Source organism: Atractosteus spatula, chromosome 9, assembly GCF_055471065.1.
Source record: "Atractosteus spatula isolate fAtrSpa1 chromosome 9, fAtrSpa1.hap1, whole genome shotgun sequence".
In the NCBI taxonomy this organism is placed as follows: Eukaryota; Metazoa; Chordata; class Actinopteri; order Semionotiformes; family Lepisosteidae; genus Atractosteus; species Atractosteus spatula.
The window spans coordinates 3,257,910-3,276,424 of NC_142714.1; the positions used below are offsets into that span (position 1 = coordinate 3,257,910).

General features: G+C 42.4%; 2 protein-coding genes and 1 non-coding gene across 3 annotated transcripts; 1 reads left to right on the forward strand and 2 right to left on the reverse strand.

Moving 5' to 3' along the window:
• Nucleotides 1-5,892: 5,892 nt before the first annotated feature.
• Nucleotides 5,893-5,965, reverse strand: trnar-ucg (transfer RNA arginine (anticodon UCG)). The gene has a single exon. It is a non-coding gene; the product is annotated as a tRNA-Arg (tRNA).
• A 374-nt stretch (nucleotides 5,966-6,339) lies between these two features.
• Nucleotides 6,340-12,457, forward strand: LOC148827948 (26S proteasome regulatory subunit 4). The gene is made up of 11 exons (XM_088924646.1): nucleotides 6,340-6,415; nucleotides 7,514-7,567; nucleotides 8,158-8,254; nucleotides 8,373-8,497; nucleotides 8,620-8,805; nucleotides 9,058-9,186; nucleotides 9,326-9,422; nucleotides 9,860-10,049; nucleotides 10,931-11,082; nucleotides 11,249-11,403; nucleotides 12,103-12,457. Exons 1-11 carry the CDS (start codon nucleotides 6,413-6,415, stop codon nucleotides 12,235-12,237), a joined length of 1,323 nt encoding a protein of 440 aa, XP_088780772.1. The 5' UTR covers nucleotides 6,340-6,412; the 3' UTR covers nucleotides 12,238-12,457.
• A 137-nt stretch (nucleotides 12,458-12,594) lies between these two features.
• LOC148827949 (epithelial cell adhesion molecule-like) lies at nucleotides 12,595-18,054 on the reverse strand. Its single transcript, XM_088924647.1, has 9 exons — nucleotides 17,982-18,054; nucleotides 16,957-17,127; nucleotides 16,391-16,628; nucleotides 15,638-15,709; nucleotides 15,340-15,403; nucleotides 15,040-15,138; nucleotides 14,267-14,449; nucleotides 13,908-13,967; nucleotides 12,595-13,558 (listed from the first exon to the last, which is right to left on the reverse strand). The coding sequence occupies exons 1-9, from the start codon at nucleotides 18,052-18,054 to the stop codon at nucleotides 13,496-13,498; spliced, it is 1,023 nt and encodes a 340-aa protein (XP_088780773.1). The 3' UTR covers nucleotides 12,595-13,495.
• Between the last annotated feature and the right edge of the window lie 461 nt (nucleotides 18,055-18,515).

The window sequence follows — 18,515 nt, forward strand, 5'->3', positions numbered from 1 at the left end:
GGAGAAAAAAAGTATTTTTTATAAAATGTCAAAATATTTGAAGGAGAGGTATTTCTATGGGATATCATTTTCATACTTGCTCCAGTTGAGAGTTTTGGTATCGAGCACTGTACCTTTCATCGTATTTTATCATCTGAGTGGGTTTTATTAGTGAAGCTGATCGTACTGTTTACAAGGCATTTGCTACTGTAATGCACTTTCAGAATGTAAATCACTGAAAACTGATAAAGACTCTTTTATTTGCATTCCTGCAGTCTGTTTTGTACAAAATGTGATCTTTTTTATTCCACTGACGTCTCGGGGATTCTGCCCTCCTCAAGGTTACTGCTGTGGGTATAATCCTAAAATGATAGAGCCATAATTCCCGGGCTGAGGAATATTCACTTAATGGTTAGAAGGATATAACAGATACAGTAATCATCGCTAACAAATCCATCCATCCTCCTGTAGTTCCTTTGGTCTTTATTTTTTAATCTGGGTTATTATTTTATACGATTTTACCAAGAATGCTCACTGGGATCAAGCTTCGATTTCATTTTTTACAGCACAATTATGATTTGACAATATTTCCAACGGAAGTCAATGACAAATGAAACAGATTAAATGATTGAATATTGACTTTGGATTTAATTATTGAGAAATAAATTACAGCTGCCATAAGAGTAGTTAGTTAAAATCCTGTAGCAATAAAGGGTGTTAAAAAAACTGGGCAGATCAAAGTAAATTAGACCTACAGAACAAATATTAGGAGAAGATAGTATATGTTTCCGAAAACAAGAAGAATATTGTATTTCTCATCATGAGTGACACACAGACAGTTATCTCTCTGAGGCACTGGAACAGAGCTGTGTCTCATTTAGAATTTTAGCACAGAAAGGAAGCCCATTAATGAGAATGATTGAAGTAGAGTTAATTGATTTTTAACTGATTAGGGTTCAGTACAGTGCATTTCTGTTTCATCAGATCATAAACACTGTGATGTGAAGTTACTCTTAATTCAGGTATGTCCTATCCACAGATGTTAGCAGAATTATAATGCAAACACAAGAAGGATTACAGCTGACATCAATGCCATTGTCCAGGTGATGTTCAGAATAGCACAGAACCCGACTGAATGTCTAAATGTATGTAAATATGCATCGTGCTTCTGTCATGTCAATAGAATTGCAGCCAGTTAAAGACACCTTTTGAAAAGCTCACCAAGCCTGGATGTTCCATCACAGTGCGGTATAGCAGAACAAATATTTTAAACAGCTACTTCTATCTATTTTTTGAGCTGGAAAACGTTTTTACTCTTTTCAGTCCTACAACACGAAAAAGACATACAGACACTGCTTTAGGTACAGTACCTGTGCTGTGAAGAGCGTGCAATGTTCACAGGAGTTTATAGACTGGCATGGCACAGAATGTTGCTCTCGGCATGTGCTTTCCTGCAGAGCTCGACACAGAGATCATGACGCAGTTACTGTGGAGCTCTCCTGTGGTCTATTACGGTAAAAACTGAGGTAAGTGTGGCTAAAGTAATTCAGAATGATGTAAGACATAGTACACACCTTGGTAAAATGCAACGAATACAGGGCTGGAATGTGGTAAAACCAAGGACAATCTGCAAAACCTCAGTACAGATTCACCACTATAAAATAATCGCAAAGGACATGTGGTTAAACTCTATTCTCTTGTGCTTCATACATTTTGCTTCCAGTTGTATAGCGACCCACCTGCTAGAACTTCTATTGTCAGATATTTCCTGGCAAAGCCTACCCATCAGTTTTCGAAGATTCAAGATCTGTTTAACCACTTATCAGGATGTGACAGTGTTCTGAGACTACTTCCGACAACAACAACAATGAAAAATGAAAACCATGAAAAATATGTGTCAGTTCAATCAAAAGAGAGGGCTTGTCTTGGTATTCTGAAAGTGTCCATAAGACAGTGAACCCTAATGCTCATCGATGTTCCACCCAGACACAGACATCCTCGCCTACGTTTAGTCTAGTTACATTCTACCTTTAAAGGGAATGGTTTAGCATCTTGAGAAGGCCTTTAGTGAGTGCTAATCTGAAAACCTGGTATCTCAGATTTCGTTTTTTACAGTTCTGACATTAACACAGTGATGCACCTGACAAACCAACACACTTGAGGCAGAATTCTAATTGCAACTAATATACTTGTCAGATAACAAGATAACAAGAGATCATCCTGGAAAACTGCAGGAGGCTCCCAGGGGCATTCTCTGCCGCGAGTTTGGGAGGATTTAATTAGGACCGTGTCTGTCATTCTGGAGGTGGGAACTTGGAGCAGCTGAGCTCACGACACGATGGGATTCTGCAGAAAACAGTCGGCCTCAAACGCCTGCAGTTCAGTTTTTCCTTAATGAAGCTGAAAGTCTTCCTGCAGATCGCTGGTGCTCCTCCTGGTGTCTTGTTTCCTGCATCATGGACACCCCGATTTGTAGTCTGTTATAGATAAGCCATTAAAAGGTAAATCCAATATATTCTGCCAATAGAATAAAGCATAACTGTTTCATAAGCCCAAAAATAAGAGGCCATCAAGGCTGATTGTTGTCATACTATTGATAAATTAAATCAAAGAATTACAGTACAAATCCACCCTGTGTTAAATCTGGGTTTAGGATTATAGCAAGCTGTAGTCCTGGGATTGACCTACAGTACAGGACAGGTTTGGTGAAACCCATAGTTAAAGGAGGACTAAAGTATGGGTTAGGGTTAGGTTATGATCTGAATTAGGGTATATGAGAATGGCTGCACAAAGGTTCACCACACTTTTTTGGAGCAAAATTAGTTCAGGCTCTTAACCCTAGCAATAGCCTTTAATTTAGGCCAACTCCTAGCTGGAAATTATGCCTGACTTTGTACAAACTGTCCCCCCAAATTAAAAGACTCTTGCAACTCTGCACTGTACAGAAATGGCATTCCCACAGTATATAAACACCTGTGTCTTCAGAAATGTAGTTGCAGAGAATGGCTTCTGTGGTTTAAAAAACAGATTTTACCATTAATAAACCACAGCAACACCGCTGAACATTCAGAAATGGCAGTTTTAATATCCGTGCAAACAATTCTATAGTTGAAATTCACAATGCTATCAAAATTTCAAGTATCAGAACAATTCTGTCTGAACAGTCAATATAAAAGAGAATAATGTGAAACACTATTAAGAACCTGGAGTGGTTTGAATTTTCTGTCCAAATGGCACTTCTTCTGGGTGAAAATTCCAATAAGCAATTTCAAAAGAGATTTTAAGTCATGATCACCAAATGAGTTTGATTTTATAAGTTTAAAATGCTTGAGATGAGAGAGCTCATTCCTTTTTCTGTATTCATTTGTCATTATCTCCTGTCCCTAGAGGATATGCCAGTAATGAGGTGCTTAATATACCCCAGACGATTTGTCTGTTAATCTTCTCTGACAGAAAATCCATTTCCTTAAATCTGCTTGCTGCCTAACTGCTGTGATGCAGTCAATTGGTGAGCATATCAGGCTGTTCTGTAGACTAATGCACTGCATTTTCCTGAAGAATGAGTGGGTGTTTGGTAAGAAAAAGACACCTGAGTCATGCTGATTGGAGCTGTGAAGCGTGGGGGTGCAGCAGATCACAAATTTCACACTGTCGTCTCACAAGCACCAAAGTTAGCCCATCGTCACAGCTGGGAGAAATATGGTGAACCAATGATTCAAAGTATTCGTTTGCTAAAATAATTTCACTATGTGTCATGGTTATGGATACTATTCTGCAGAATGACGTTATTAAACATAATCTCGTTCAGGAATGACGCTTGTACTAGTAGCTGCGTTTTTCTCCCTTTGTCAAACAGTTCCAAGGCCTCCTTTAAATGATCCATTTAAAGCAAAGAGCATTAGAGAGCATGGAAGGAGGCTAGTGGCTAGCTCATCTGAGAGTCTTGTCCTGCAGATTCTTGAAGACACGAGGGAGGGGAAACAGTTCCACGACACGGTCAGGCAGTTCATTCCAGGACCCCAACTCCTTGGTGTTCTTCAGCTCTAAATACAGACCCTGGAAATCAGAGCATCTGCAATTTTACTTACTGCAGCTGTTGTTGAAGCAGTTCAACTGGCTTTTACTCCTCAAAGCTTCACTTGGAGTGATTTCAACTGTTTAAACCACCAGCAAACTCCCTTCACGTCTGCCAGGTTCACAACATGTTGTTGCCAGCACAGCTCGAGAGCTGAAAAAGACAAACTCTCTGTGGCTTGTATACATACATGTTTTCTTGGCATTAATATTATGCTGGGCAAAAAAAAAAACATTTAAATAAATGCCACAGTGTGGTACTGTAAACAGTCCCGGTCCCCCCATCTCTCGGACGCCTGAGACACGCCCCCATGAAACTCTGACATCATCCTCATCCTCTGAGACGCCTCGCCCCCATCCTGAGCGCCCGGGTGTTCGTCTTGAGCTAGAAGTGTGATGGCCCAGCTCCCAGGAGGGCGAAGGGGAGCTGCGAATGCAAAACTCAGAATAAACCGACAAGCACCTTCTTCAGACGGCTCAACCCGATTGATTTCCTTCTTCCTTGGCATCCGTGAAGTTTCCATTTGCATTCCCCTTCAGAGCCCAATATTGCCAGCAGTGCCTGGTGTCTGAGCCCTGGGCAGCAGGTGGAAGCGTTCAGGGGGAAGTCAGGCGGACGGACCTGAATTAATCCGTGTTCTCCTCCCTCACACAAGCTACTGGTCACAGAAATGTCCTGCTAATGGATTGGCACAGTAACAAAGCAGACCCCAGCTCTGTGGAGAGTGCTGGGAGCAAACCGTGACTCTGTTTAGCCGAACACAGACAAACAGCACAGTAAAACACTACCTATCAGTTTCCAGAGGCACTTGACTGGACTTCACAGTCTGCTTGGACACTGTTCTCCACCAGCAGAGGGAGCTGCTGATCAACAGACTCTCCGCACATCCCTCACCCGGTCAGTATTGCCGTGTAGATAATACAGATTCGGAAAAGGCAGGCCAGCCGTGTTTTCGTCTCAGCAATTTAAAATATAGGTTCAATAAAAATATTAGCAAAACTAAACGAATATGTTGTCATAACTGTAACTTCTGTTTCAGGTACTGAAAAAGAATGTGCTGTATTTGCGTGTTTCCCACTGGGTTTGGGGTTATTTATTTAGCGAAGGCACAGTTCCTGAGCCCAGCGAGAGCTTCTGGGCCGGCTGGGCGGAGGGTGTGTCGTCCTCCGCTCAGTCAGTCCTCTGGGATGTGCGGCAGGTTTGCTTCATCACACAGGATGCCTCGTCCTGATCCACCAGTCCTAAAGCGGTTCAGAGGCGAGAAGATGAAAAGAAAAGCGTTTCGCAGAGTTGCATAAATTACACATTTCTCTGTCTCCCCAACCCCCCGCCCCCTTTTTTATTTAAAACAATGAAATACGTAATACTGTACATACATTACACATTTCTCAAGCGCGTTGTAGGAATAAGTGCATTGATGATTAACCAGGGACCTGAATATTTCACTAGAAATTGTAACTCCCGCTTGCTGGCGTACGGTCGGGTGAGCGAGTGTGCGGCAACATTGAGGTGAAATTTCCTTGACAGACCAGCATGATTTATATTCACGAAAACGTTCAAACAAACCGTATTTAACAAATCAGTGAATAAGATAAGATCACTTTGTTGGGCAATTTCTTGTATTTTTGTTTTTTCGCATACCCAGCTTGCTCTCCATGAGACACACAGACAGGGAGAGAAGCCGGGGGTCAGAGATTTATACAGCTCCCCTGGAGCAGCTGGGGTTAAGGGCCTTGCTCAGGGGCCCAACAGAGTAGGATTCCTCTGCCGGCTGCGGGACTTGAGCCAGCAACCTTCCAGGCGCAGATCCTGAGCCACAGAGCCACCGCACCTAAAAACGACCACGAAGGGACTCGAACCCTCAATCTTCTGATCCGAAGTCAGACGCCTTATCCATTAGGCCACGCGGTCAGGTTGATTTAAAGCCGTAAAAGCGTCACACAATAATACAGAGCAAGGTTATGACTAATTTTTTTTGCGTTGCCAGAGTGCTACCTGCAATATGCGACACCTTTTCATTTATTCTACTATTATCGAAAATAAAACAAAAAAACACTCGCTATATTAATAAAACTGAAAAAAATGATTGTTTTCATGAGCTTTCGGTACGTTTGCCGAACTACAATGAGCTAAACGTAAAAGTTATATCATGTTGAATGGGTTTTATACTAAACGAAGTTATTAACATACGAAGGGTAAACATTTCCGGACAGAGATCATCAGCGCTCATTCCCTATAGCTCATAAAGACATCGACAAGCGCAGCAAGGACGCTTCGCTTTTTCATGCATGAGGACGTTTGACCTTGCGCTTGCCGTAGAGTGACGTATTTCCTGAGAGACTGGCTGTTGTGTGAGCGATGGTAAGTCAGCAAAATCTCTTTATTTGTAGCTTATTGTCGTCAATATTCTGTATGTGATCTTGATCTTATGAAATCGAACAGGTTTATTTTGCGTTCAGCAGACTTTACGGTAGACAGTAATTTTTGCCAAAACGGTATTTTAAGTGAAATCTTTAGACTGACTCGTTTTGTCTACTCATGCCCAGTCGTCACTGTTGTTAACCGGGTTTCACGAAAAAACAGCGAAGTTGAACAGGTTACAGGATCCCTTGTTTTGTTACATATTTCTCTAGCTTATGTAAGTTAGTCTCCCGTTGTATTTTCCTTTATGTGTTGCTATTGGAAAAGGCCACCTAAAATAATTCGGGTAGCTGATTTCTGTTCGATTGAAATACGGAAAGGATCTTCCCTTTCTCCTGTAGGTCGGGCAGTATTAAGTTATAATAATAAATCAACAAAGGTAGTTTATAATACAAGCAAATAAAAATAAAACGACAAATATTTCAATATGCCCGTTTCATATTTTGTCGTTTTGCAGAAATAGGCTTAAAAGTGAAGTGTGAGCGAAGGGTTCATGAGATGTCACCTAACCTCTTTGTTTAAACAAAAAAAATATTTACATGCTGTTTATTAAATATGGAGAAAAACATTGTTCTTAGACAGGGGCCGCTGCCACCTTTCCGAGGTTTAAATTCCTAATGATGTTGGGTTTAAGTAACAAGTATTATCTCTTTTCCATTGGGAAAACGCTTTGAAACAAAAACTACAACATTCACATAGAGAGTTCATAGCGCGGATTTCGTTTCACTCTGAATTCCAACTTCTCCAACTCAAAGCAAACCAAGCAGCACTGTTTTTCGATTATCTGAATGTAATTCACATGTTGTATTGCTTTATTTTGCCTAGCACATCACTTGCTGGTCTCTTTGTGGCGAATGGATGGAACTGCAAGATCGCTTTCCTGTTTAAGGCGATCTGAATCGTTGGTCTGCTGTAGCTACAGAGTGATAACAGAGTGTGTGCCGTAGTCCAGCAGGGATCTGCGCCCCTGCTCTTGTCCAGCCGGTTGCTTTATGAATTTCCATCATTCTCAGTGCGTGTTTTCATGTGTGATTTCAGGGTCAGAGCCAGAGTGGGGGACATGGGCCAGGGGGAGGGAAGAAGGATGACAAGGTGAGTGGCTGCCGTGCCTCCAGACTGGCTCCTTTACCTGGCGTTCTCTTCCCTGGCAGCTCGTGAGCACGTCTGCTCTCGTTGTCACATTCCGTCTGCTTTATTCATCGGCACAAAGGGTCTGGTAGGCAACCTGCTGTGAAACGACCCCCCCTCCGCAGACATGCGTGCCCCCCCTGGGCTGCGCACCTTTGTTTGAATCCAGGAAAGCCCATTGATGGATTCATTGTGCAGCCTGTGTGACCGTCGCGGTTCCGCGCGGGCTCGTGCCCTCCGCCGCCCGTTCCGTCCCGCAGCACCTGGGGCGCGAACCCGGGTCTCCGGCGTAACGCAACAGGGAGCCAGCCGCATGAGCTAAAGGAGACCTCCCCCAGCCCAGGCAGCCGAGGTCCCTGCTACGCGCAGGGAGGGCGATGACATCACCGCATCCGAACGAGCTCCGCTACACCTGCGAGCCTTTCACTTAACCCTGCTTCGGACCTGCTTTCTTCTAAATTTCTGTTCTAGCCGCAGGTTTACTAGGTGTCTCAAAAAAGCTGATTTTGAAACTTGTGCAAACGGAGAAAGCTAACAACGTGTCTTATTTCAAGGACAAGAAGAAGAAATATGAGCCACCGATTCCCACCAGAGTTGGGAAAAAGAAGAAGAAGTCAAAGGGACCAGATGCAGCCAGCAAGTTACCTTTAGGTACTGCTTAGTTTCAAAACCCCGATGAGATCCAATTTAACATATGCCTTGAGGGTGTTTTTAAGAACGCTTACATCAGCTTTTTAAAATGCACACATCATATTTCTCTCTTTCTCAGTAACCCCTCACACTCAGTGTAGGCTTAAACTGCTGAAACTGGAGAGGATTAAAGATTACCTGCTAATGGAGGAGGAATTTATCCGAAATCAAGAACAGATGAAGCCTTTAGAGGAGAAACAAGAGGTATTGTCACCTTTAAAGGAGCTTATCCTGGAGTTTGGGTCAGTTCCATTTTGTAAGAATGGATTTCTCGATACATGAAATGTCTCCCTGTAATATGTTGTTACTGTTATAATATTTCACAGGAAGAGAGATCAAAGGTTGATGATCTGAGGGGGACACCAATGTCTGTTGGAACCTTGGAGGAAATAATAGATGACAACCATGCTATTGTTTCTACATCTGTGGGATCAGAGCATTATGTCAGCATTCTGTCCTTTGTAGACAAGGATCTGCTGGAGCCAGGTTGCTCTGTTTTGCTGAACCACAAGGTAAAGCAATTTTTAAGCTTCTTCAATTAAGTGAGAAAAACTAAATATAGAGAGATTCCTGCATCATTTTGTTAAAGCGGGTTTATTTGCCATGTCTGCTTTGAACTGAACAATCTAGGCAGTTTTGTGTTCCATTATTTGGCAAATTGGTTCTGGGTAGTTGTGGCTGCTTTTTTGCTTTGAAAGGGACTGATTAGTGGAAGGACGTGCCCTGCTGGCACTTGATGTAGGGGTTTGTGATTTTGTCCGCAGGTCCACGCGGTCATTGGGGTCTTAATGGATGATACAGATCCTCTAGTCACAGTCATGAAGGTGGAGAAAGCACCGCAGGAGACCTATGCTGATATCGGCGGTTTGGATAACCAAATCCAGGAAATAAAAGTAAGTTGTTTTTTTTTTTTCAAGCTACGTTATTCAGAAAAAAGGATACTTTTCTGCTTTTAAAAAAAAATAAATTAAACACCAGTATTGTTGTCAGACGGAGTTCTTTTGCTGATAAAAGTGCTTCTGTCTTATGAAGGAGTCGGTGGAGTTACCTCTCACCCACCCCGAGTATTATGAGGAGATGGGAATCAAACCTCCAAAGGGAGTTATTCTGTATGGACCCCCTGGTACAGGTGAGAAACTGGGCAGTTTCTATAACATCCGCAGGAGTGGGAGTCAGCTACAGGTTTTCTGTTCCAGTTCCCTTTCTGAGATTCACATCATCTGAATTTCTTTGAAGATGCAATAGAAATGTAAACACTGGAGTAGACCATCAATCTTGATATCATGTAATTTGATGTCATTGAATTTTTCTTTAGTGAACACGTTTTTTTAATTAATTGTCATACCGTTACTGGTGTAACACTTGCCGCGGGTAAAAATGAAGGATTTATCTGTGACTCTCCGCTGTGGAGTAGTGATTTTCAGGGTTTTAAAGATGCGTACCATTCAGAAATTCACAGTCCTGTTGATGTCACATGGAGCTTCTCCGTGTGTATATGGCATACAGATGTATCGGATGTATTTAGAGTGTATTAAGGGCACTGACGGTATTTTGGTCTTGCAAAAGGCAAAACTCTGCTGGCCAAGGCGGTGGCCAACCAGACGTCCGCTACGTTCCTGCGGGTGGTGGGGTCGGAGCTCATTCAGAAGTACCTGGGCGACGGTCCCAAGCTGGTCAGGGAGCTGTTCCGAGTGGCCGAGGAGCACGCCCCGTCCATCGTGTTCATTGATGAAATCGATGCCATCGGGACTAAGAGGTAAAGGGTTATCTTCAAGACAATCGCTCTTCTGTTGTTGTTTTTGTTTACATTTTCTACTGCGGTGAGTTAAAACTGCAACATGGCAGTAACCCTCTCTTGCGATCTTAAGAGGGCACAACTTTAAAGCCCAAGTTCAATATTTTATTGCCATCGCCACAAGTTATATGGAATTTGGTCCGGTGAGCTCATGCCATCAAAGTCGTACATTACAAATATACATCATAAAGCTTAATCACAGAGTGCATCCACCCCAGCACGTTGGGGAAACACCCTAAACACACTCCAGTAATGAGATGAATAACAGAGAGCAGTGCAAAAATATCACAAGTTAAAGTGTAGAGTTTATGCATCTCACAGCCTCAGTTAGATGTTGTTACAGAACCCAGTAGTCCGTGTCCTAATAGACTTGAGACACCAACTAGAGAGGAGAGACATAAGCAGAGGTTGGGCAGGGTGTGAGGGGTGTGACAGGGATCTTTAGAACTTTGTGCTCAGTCTAGAGAGCTAGAGTGTGTCCACAGAGGGAAGATGCCATCCTGCAGTTTTGGAGGCGATAAGCACTACTCTCTCTAGCTGCTTCTTGTCCTGTTCAGAAGTGGTGCCAAACCACACAGTGGTGGAGAAGGTCAACACACTCTTCATGATAGTGCTGTAGAAAAGGGGTATTGTTCTTTTGACAAATCTAACTTTGTAACATCTGTGTAAGTACCCAGTAGTGGAGCAGTACTACTTGCCTGAAATATGAGCTTTAAAATAAATTGTTCTGATATGTAGTTAAGGATACAGATCAACTAAAAGTGTCTGAATTCGTATTGCCTTCTGAATATAGGCACTGTAAGCAATTAGTCTGGGATTTTTCATTCCCTATTCTGTTTTAGGTATGACTCGAACTCCGGCGGAGAGCGTGAAATTCAGAGGACGATGTTGGAGCTGTTGAACCAGCTGGATGGGTTTGACTCTAGAGGAGATGTTAAAGTCATCATGGCAACAAACAGGATAGAAACCCTGGACCCAGCTCTCATCAGGCCAGGTAAGCTGCAGTGCAGCAGGCACCTTGAGCTTCACGTGAGCACATTCACACCAGGACTGCTGAGTCACAAAGAAAGGAAGGGACAGGGTGGCGATGAAGGGAGCGGGAAGTTTTTACTGTCTTGTTACATGGACATGGTGTAGTCCCCTCTCTTCTCTTGCTCTAGGAAGAATTGATCGTAAAATTGAGTTCCCGCTGCCGGATGAAAAGACCAAGAGACGAATCTTCCAGATCCACACAAGCAGGATGACTCTGGCTGATGATGTAACGCTGGATGACTTAATTTTGGCCAAAGATGACCTCTCTGGAGCAGACATAAAGGTATTCCTTAGCGTTCTAGACCAGCTCCGACCACAAAACCTTATTATACATCGAATTAATCTCATCCATAAACCACACATCTTTATGTGGCAGAGCAAGATGAGGCTTTTCCTCGGTAGAACACCTTCGGGCAACAGGGTGGTTGTACTGGAAAGAGGTGCATGTAGTTCAGTAGGAAGCAGCTTGCGCTGAATGCAGGTCATTGGCACTGAAGTAGCTCACAATGTCTGGGTCAGATCTTGACTTGTGCGTCGCGAGCATGCTACAACTGATGCTTAGAAATTCAAACATTTCCTGAAACTGTTTTGAAAGAATTGTTTATACTGGTTGGATTTATTTCTTGATTTATTCTGTGTGTATGCTGGGGTGGATGGTGTTGGAATGCCTGCCCCTTTTCAGTGGTTCTTCTGCCCCCCTGTGGCAGTTTACAGACACAACTGACTTAACCACACCGGAGTGCCAGAAAGTCGATGGTGGTATCCATTCATTTTTACAGTACATCCCTGCACAAGAATTACCTCCAAACATTTAAGTAATTTTGTGCTTTGGACTGTTAATTTTGCAGAACAGCGATTTGTTTTGGAAATGCATTCTTACTTTACACCTTTCTCATAAAGTAATTTAAATATCATGAACCATTACTTAATGTGTATGTCTGTACCCATTATGCAGTGCATCTTGAATGTTTTTGTGTTTTAGGCAATTTGCACGGAAGCTGGATTGATGGCATTAAGAGAGCGCAGGATGAAAGTGACAAATGAAGACTTTAAGAAGTCAAAGGAAAATGTTCTGTACAAAAAACAAGAGGGCACACCAGAGGGACTCTACCTATAAGACCAGAAAGATTTTTTTTGACTTTGCATTCTTTACATGTCTATTAAATACATCAATTACTCTAAATGTATGGTTATAAAAAGCTAACATGGAGCTGTTTTCCCTGAATAGCAGTTTTGTTAAGTTTGCATGGAGGTGTCTTTGTTCAAACAGACTGGTAGCCATTTATTCAAGATCAGCCTATTCTACAATAAATTGTTTCATTTCAGAATAAGAAAAATGTAATTCTTTCTTGTCTGTCTCGGGTAAATAACTCCCTGAGTTTAACTACCTTGCAGCACAGCTGTATTGAACCAGTTTTCTAATCAGACAATTACAGTTTTCATGGTTAATTTGTTTTAATCAGTCTGAATCAAAGTTTGAATATTTAGAAAGTAAGCAGCTTCACAGTTAGTGAGCTTTAAATCAATGGTCCGTCTTTGAGGATTTCTATATTTGAATTAGTTGGAAGGATTGGTGTTCAAGTACCTAGAAGTATTGATAAAGGCAGTGTGATTTCCTTATTTTTTTTAAAAATGCGAATTTCTTTGGATGTGAGGAGTGATAATTGCTAGTCTTTGATGACATTTAACACGGAATCATTTTAATTATACAGCTAATTTAGATGGAAAAACTTAAGACTGTTATATTTGCATGTCTTACTGCTACAAATATTGTCTTATTGCATGTGTATTATATCCGGTTCAGTCCCAGACTGAAATGCTGTCATAGGTATATTCATGAGCATCTAAGGTTGAAAAGACTGGTTAGACCCAGTTAAAGATTTATTGATCAACAAGGAGCTTGATGTCACCTGTAAGCCAAATTAACCTGTAAGTTTCAAATTAAAATATTTAGGACATTAATATTCCAGTATTAAAAAACTAATAACATGCAAAATATACAATGGCTTTCAGCATACACAAAAACATTTGATTAGAGGATGCAGCATCTGTATGATTGTCTGAGAATCTCCCCAGATCAAAGCTGTGGGATAGCACATGTTCTTCAATCTAGAGTCACCAGTTATTTGTTGTGACTGCCCAAGTTGGAACTGACAGCTTTGTTTTCATGTTTACTTTTTAAATTAATAAAAATTGGGGGAAATTGGTAAAGTATTTTAGTGTACCTATATCCTGTGCTAACAAAAATAAATCAAATTTAGTTTTTTGCAAAGGAAAAAAAACATTGCATAGCAAACAAGCAAAGTAATTGGTATCTTTACATTTATACTTTTAGTACATTAAATAAAATACTTATGTACATACACTTCCAAATTTTACATGACAAAGTAGGCCATTGTGTCTCGCTGAGCCAAATGATAGTCCTCCATCCCCTGACCCTGGGAAGAGAGAGCAGTTAGTACTCCTTGTGGTTTATACGGTAGACTGCAGACGTTGACAAGAACACCTGGGTGAACTGATGGAAAGGAAAACTTCAGACGGCTTATTTGATTAGGAGAATAGGATTCTGTATCCTATTGAAATGAAAGGTTAAAATTTAACAATTACCCAGAATTGGTAACTGGCTATCAGGACAGAGGCTTATTTACAATCTACAGTAATAACCTTTCTAAATCGCTTTGGATATAAGCATCCAAAGTTTTAATGTTAATACTTATTTCCTCCCGACATGCATTTTCCATTACACTCAAGAATAACAGGACTGTAGCCCGCAGACCCATCTTATACCTCAATCACTTCGAACTGGAATCGCTTTTTCTCCTGTTCGGCTCTTCTTCTTACCACAACCTTCGGGGAAGAGAAGACATTTGCAGTGACCGTTTTGGTTTTCATGCATGAACTGACACCTCACAGAGTGCCTTCACCTGCGGAGATAAACATGCTAACCTGTGTACATCACTGGGGGAGACTACACTATAACGTGCAAGCACAGTCACCCCTGGGGAGCTGCACTGGTCGACTTCAGTATTCAAAACGGAAGAAAACAGCAAGCACAAAGCACAGTTTCTCAGCGCATATTTAGAGCATTAGACAGTGTGTCAGTGGTGCAGAGGAAAGGGGGGTGAATGCAGCTGTCAGCCACTCACAAAGACGGCGATTCCTGTGAGGACCGCCAGCGCGATGACGATGATGATGGCAGCGAAGCCAGGGGAGATGGTCTTCATGTTCATGCGAGGGGGCTCGTTGTCAAAGAACAGGACCTTGATAGAGTCCCTCTCCACCTCCAGGCTCCTTCCGTCCACCTCCAGGCCAAACTTACTGTTTTTCAGCTGTGAAGAGTGTAAGAATGGAAGAGCGCAATCAATGGGCTTACAGACAAGAGGAGGCCATTTGGCCTGTTCAGCCCGTGTGGCCAATCTCATCATCGAGCGGTGTATCCCATCCAGCTGCAGCCCAGAGAGAAAACAGAATATCCGCTTTGACAGCAGGGCTGGGTAAGTTCTTCCAGTCCCACAGCCGTGTACAGGGAGACGAGCCGTCCTCTTGTCTGTTCAGTTTAAAACACACTTCCCCTTAGTTTCCATCTGTGTCCTCTGCTCTGTGTATTACTGTCGATTCCTAATCCACTGGGTTTTCACTGTCCAGATCCCAGAAGCCTGTCACCCTCCTTAATGTAAATTAAACAAAATTACAACAGAACTAGTGGATCCTCCATTAATTTTGTCACTAATCATGGTGCACCTTTCACATGCTGCAACTTGCTGAATGATTTTTAACATAATGGAAGGTTTACAGGCTTTTCTGGAGACACATCTTTAATGTTTTCACCATGGACAGAAAACAGGCTGCATACAAACTCCTCTTCCAAAATGTATGAAATTTCCACTCTTGCGTCAGTGGAAGAAAGTGTGATACTTACATCTCTCTCGATGTAGTAAGCCACTGTGGCAACATCTACTGGATCTTTGGTGCCATTTTCTGTCAGCCGGATTGAAACCACTTGGGACAGTTCCTGGATCTGGCACAGCGAGAGAGGACATGTAGTAATCACACGGACAGCGAACCTTGTTCTCAAGCCCTGGACATAGGATAGCTGTGTATCTCTATGCAAGGGAAAACACACAGCTGAGCCGATGCTGTTTTCTACACGGGATTTGTATTCTCCAATGGAATAGGTTGTAGCCAAGCGCATGAGAAGTGGAAGAGCAATGAAACCTACATTTATCTCCAGGATCTGTGTTGCCTTCAGCGTGTATTCTTTGACGAGTTTAAAAGCCAGTTTTCTGAAACAAATCAATCACAGATGTATTTATTAATTCTGGCTCTGCGCTGGCTCTTTTACAGGTTTTGCACGTTTGAAGTTCCTCGCATCACAGCTGAACAAACCTGTTTTAGTACATGCCAGGCACAAGCAGTCAAATGGTTTAAGTTAAGATGTTAGTTTTATTTTAAAAGATTACTGAATAACGTTAGAATTTAAAGGATGAAGGTTTAAAAAGAAAGCAAGAAGCACATACCGCCTTATTGCCTCTCTTGTTCTGGCCAGAGTTGCAAAATCCACTTTGAAGGTAAATGAAATATCAATGAGGCTGTGGGACAAGAAAATCTTTGAACTGTCATAACAGCTGCAATTTTCAGACTGCACAAACCTTTGAAGACACTGACAACCTTTGAACACTTTAAACTCTGCAGTAAAATCCATTATACCCAGTGAATAAAAACAGAGAACACCATGACATCCATGTTGGGCACCTTGGCCATGAGCAACAGCTTGGGTCTGACCAAATGACTATACAGGAAGCTAACATCAAAACCATTCGTTAGCTCTGCCGAGTGGCTCAATTGTCAGAAATACGCTTGCTTGAGTGCAGCTTGAGATTAAGGATCACTGTCGAGTTTGGGTCATATTATTAGTTGACTTCCTGAAGTGTGAGGATAGGGTACCATCAGCTGGCCAGAGCTCTCTCTGTTCACAGCGACACAGCGCCCACTGTGGCCTCCTGGGCAGCTGCGGGCATGAGTCACTACCTGTGAGTGACATGCCTCTCCTCCAATCAGTGCTGAGCTTCCATGTGGTATGTGACATATTAAAGGAGGCATGTCTCAAAGTTGGGCAGTGGGAGTCTACCTACACTTCCTCCCTCTTCCCCGTGTGCGGTCACAGGCTTTGTAGCTGCCTTACTAAATAACTAAATTGTAAAAAAAAACAATGATGTATTTGAAAAGCATAAACATTGTTTGGGCCTTCGCTCCTGCACAGGTTTACTCACTGAACCCGAACGAGCTGGTCGCACTTGGGGTCGTCTCCAGTCTTGTCTGTGACGCGCACACCGGCACTGTCCACACACCAGCAGAGATTGGAGTCATCGTCGCATTGCTTGGGCTTGAACATGCCGCTGCCATCGCACTCCGGGTCGTACTCGATGTCCAGCCGGCCCCCTGGCAGGATGGTCCCGGTCCGCCTCTTGTTCAGCATCTCCAGGTGCATCAGGCGGCACTTGGGCGTCACTAGAGGGCGCCATGGAGAAGAGTTGCATTAAATGCAGACGAGAACTTTCCTAAAACAGCGCTGTTGTGCCTTATCTAAAATATTATAAAACAATCAAATGTCAATTATGTCATTTGCTGTGAAAATATAGAGAATAATAATAATTAGACAAAACTGTGCTTGAGAAAAATACATTTTGTGAGGAAATGCATACAAGCAATGAAAAAAACTAAAGTTTAGTTCCTTAATAATATACATAAAACCTGAAAATATTTATTCGATACATATTTTGAAATTAGAACACTGTTACAAGAGCAGCAGAAAGTTCCAGACGTGTACCAGACGTACATTGGTTGCAGCTGACAGTGAGATTGTCGTAGCCACGAAAGACAGCCTCACAAGTCCCACACCTGTTCATGTGACAGGTGACATACTCGTTGTGTTTGCAGAAGGCGTCCTCACAAACTTCATCGAACTCGCAGTTCTCGCGTGCAGGAAACTCGTCGTTACATTCATCATCTGCAACACAACAACACCTGACATTGCAGCCTGTTCCGCAAGCCTCATAGCATCCTGCAGACAAGTATCAGAGTGCCCAGACAAGAATACTGTTCATGTGCGTGGCGGAATAATATTCATCTTTCATAACTCAGATTTAGAAAATACCTTGGAACTTGTCCTCTGAACAGATGACTGTCTCATCCTCAAAAAATGCAGTAGGTCTAACAAGAAGGAGATGCACAGCATCCACAGCAGTAACCCCACACATGCCATTTCAAAATTAAAGTTTTACATCAAATAGGCTTTAAAAAACAGGTTAACTTCCAGAAAATGTTCAACTTTGTTTTTCTTGCTATGCTAAAAGATTATGAGGTGTTAGTACCTTCTGCTTACAACAGTCCAATTATGTAAGTCACATACATGTTGGAACATAAAACATAAAAGAGATATTTGCTAGTAAACTGAGGAGGATCTCATCCAGCTGTTTCGTGGAAGAAGGGCATCAACTTCAACCACATGGCTGGGTAGCTTGTTCCCCACCCCCACGGCCCAAGGGCGACATCTTTTGGGATGGAAAAATGATTTCTACTTATAGATTTTTCTTTCTTTGAAAGCCACGTGTTCAGAATTATAAATTTTTTTTTAAAAACTATAAAACTTTACAATTCCCTAGATATTTTTTTTTAATTATTCGTAACCTTCATCACACACCCACAGTAACTATACAAAGCTCGAGTTAGAATGATAAACCAATGCCTGTTCCTGGCACAGATACCCCCACTTAGAGTTGAGGTCTACCAGCCCTTCCACCGTACTCAAGTCCTTCTTTCCCATGTCCAATGAAGCCAGAATATTCCTGTCTGCTCACTCACCTGGGACTGCGGACACGGCGACCGTGTGGTCGAATATCAACACGGGAATCAGGAAGAGCGCTCTCAGCTTCATCTTCGTTCGCAAGATTTTTCTCCAACCCAGGCCAGGTGAAATTCAGCCGCCTGTTCTCCACAGACTCACCTTCACGCTCTGCTCTAGGTTATGTTAAACCAGCCAGCTCTGGTCAATTAGCACTTCAGCTGGTCATCGCAGAGCTGATTATTCACACAGGAAACACACTGAAACACCTCCAGCCCTGCGGCGGTTCACCCACCACTGCAGTAAACAGTGACCTGAACTACCAGCAGCGCCTGCTCTGTGACACTACAGTGTGCGTGACAGTGCGCTACAGTGTCCGACGATCAATAGGATACTGCCCGCCAAGTTAACTTATTTCTAAACTTACATCAGAGCTAAAATAATAGAGAACTATTTTATTACAGAACATTATAACCAACAAATAAGGGTCACTCTTCTAAAACACCATGACACCATGAACAAATATACATTTTTGGGGTTTTAAGTATTTATTA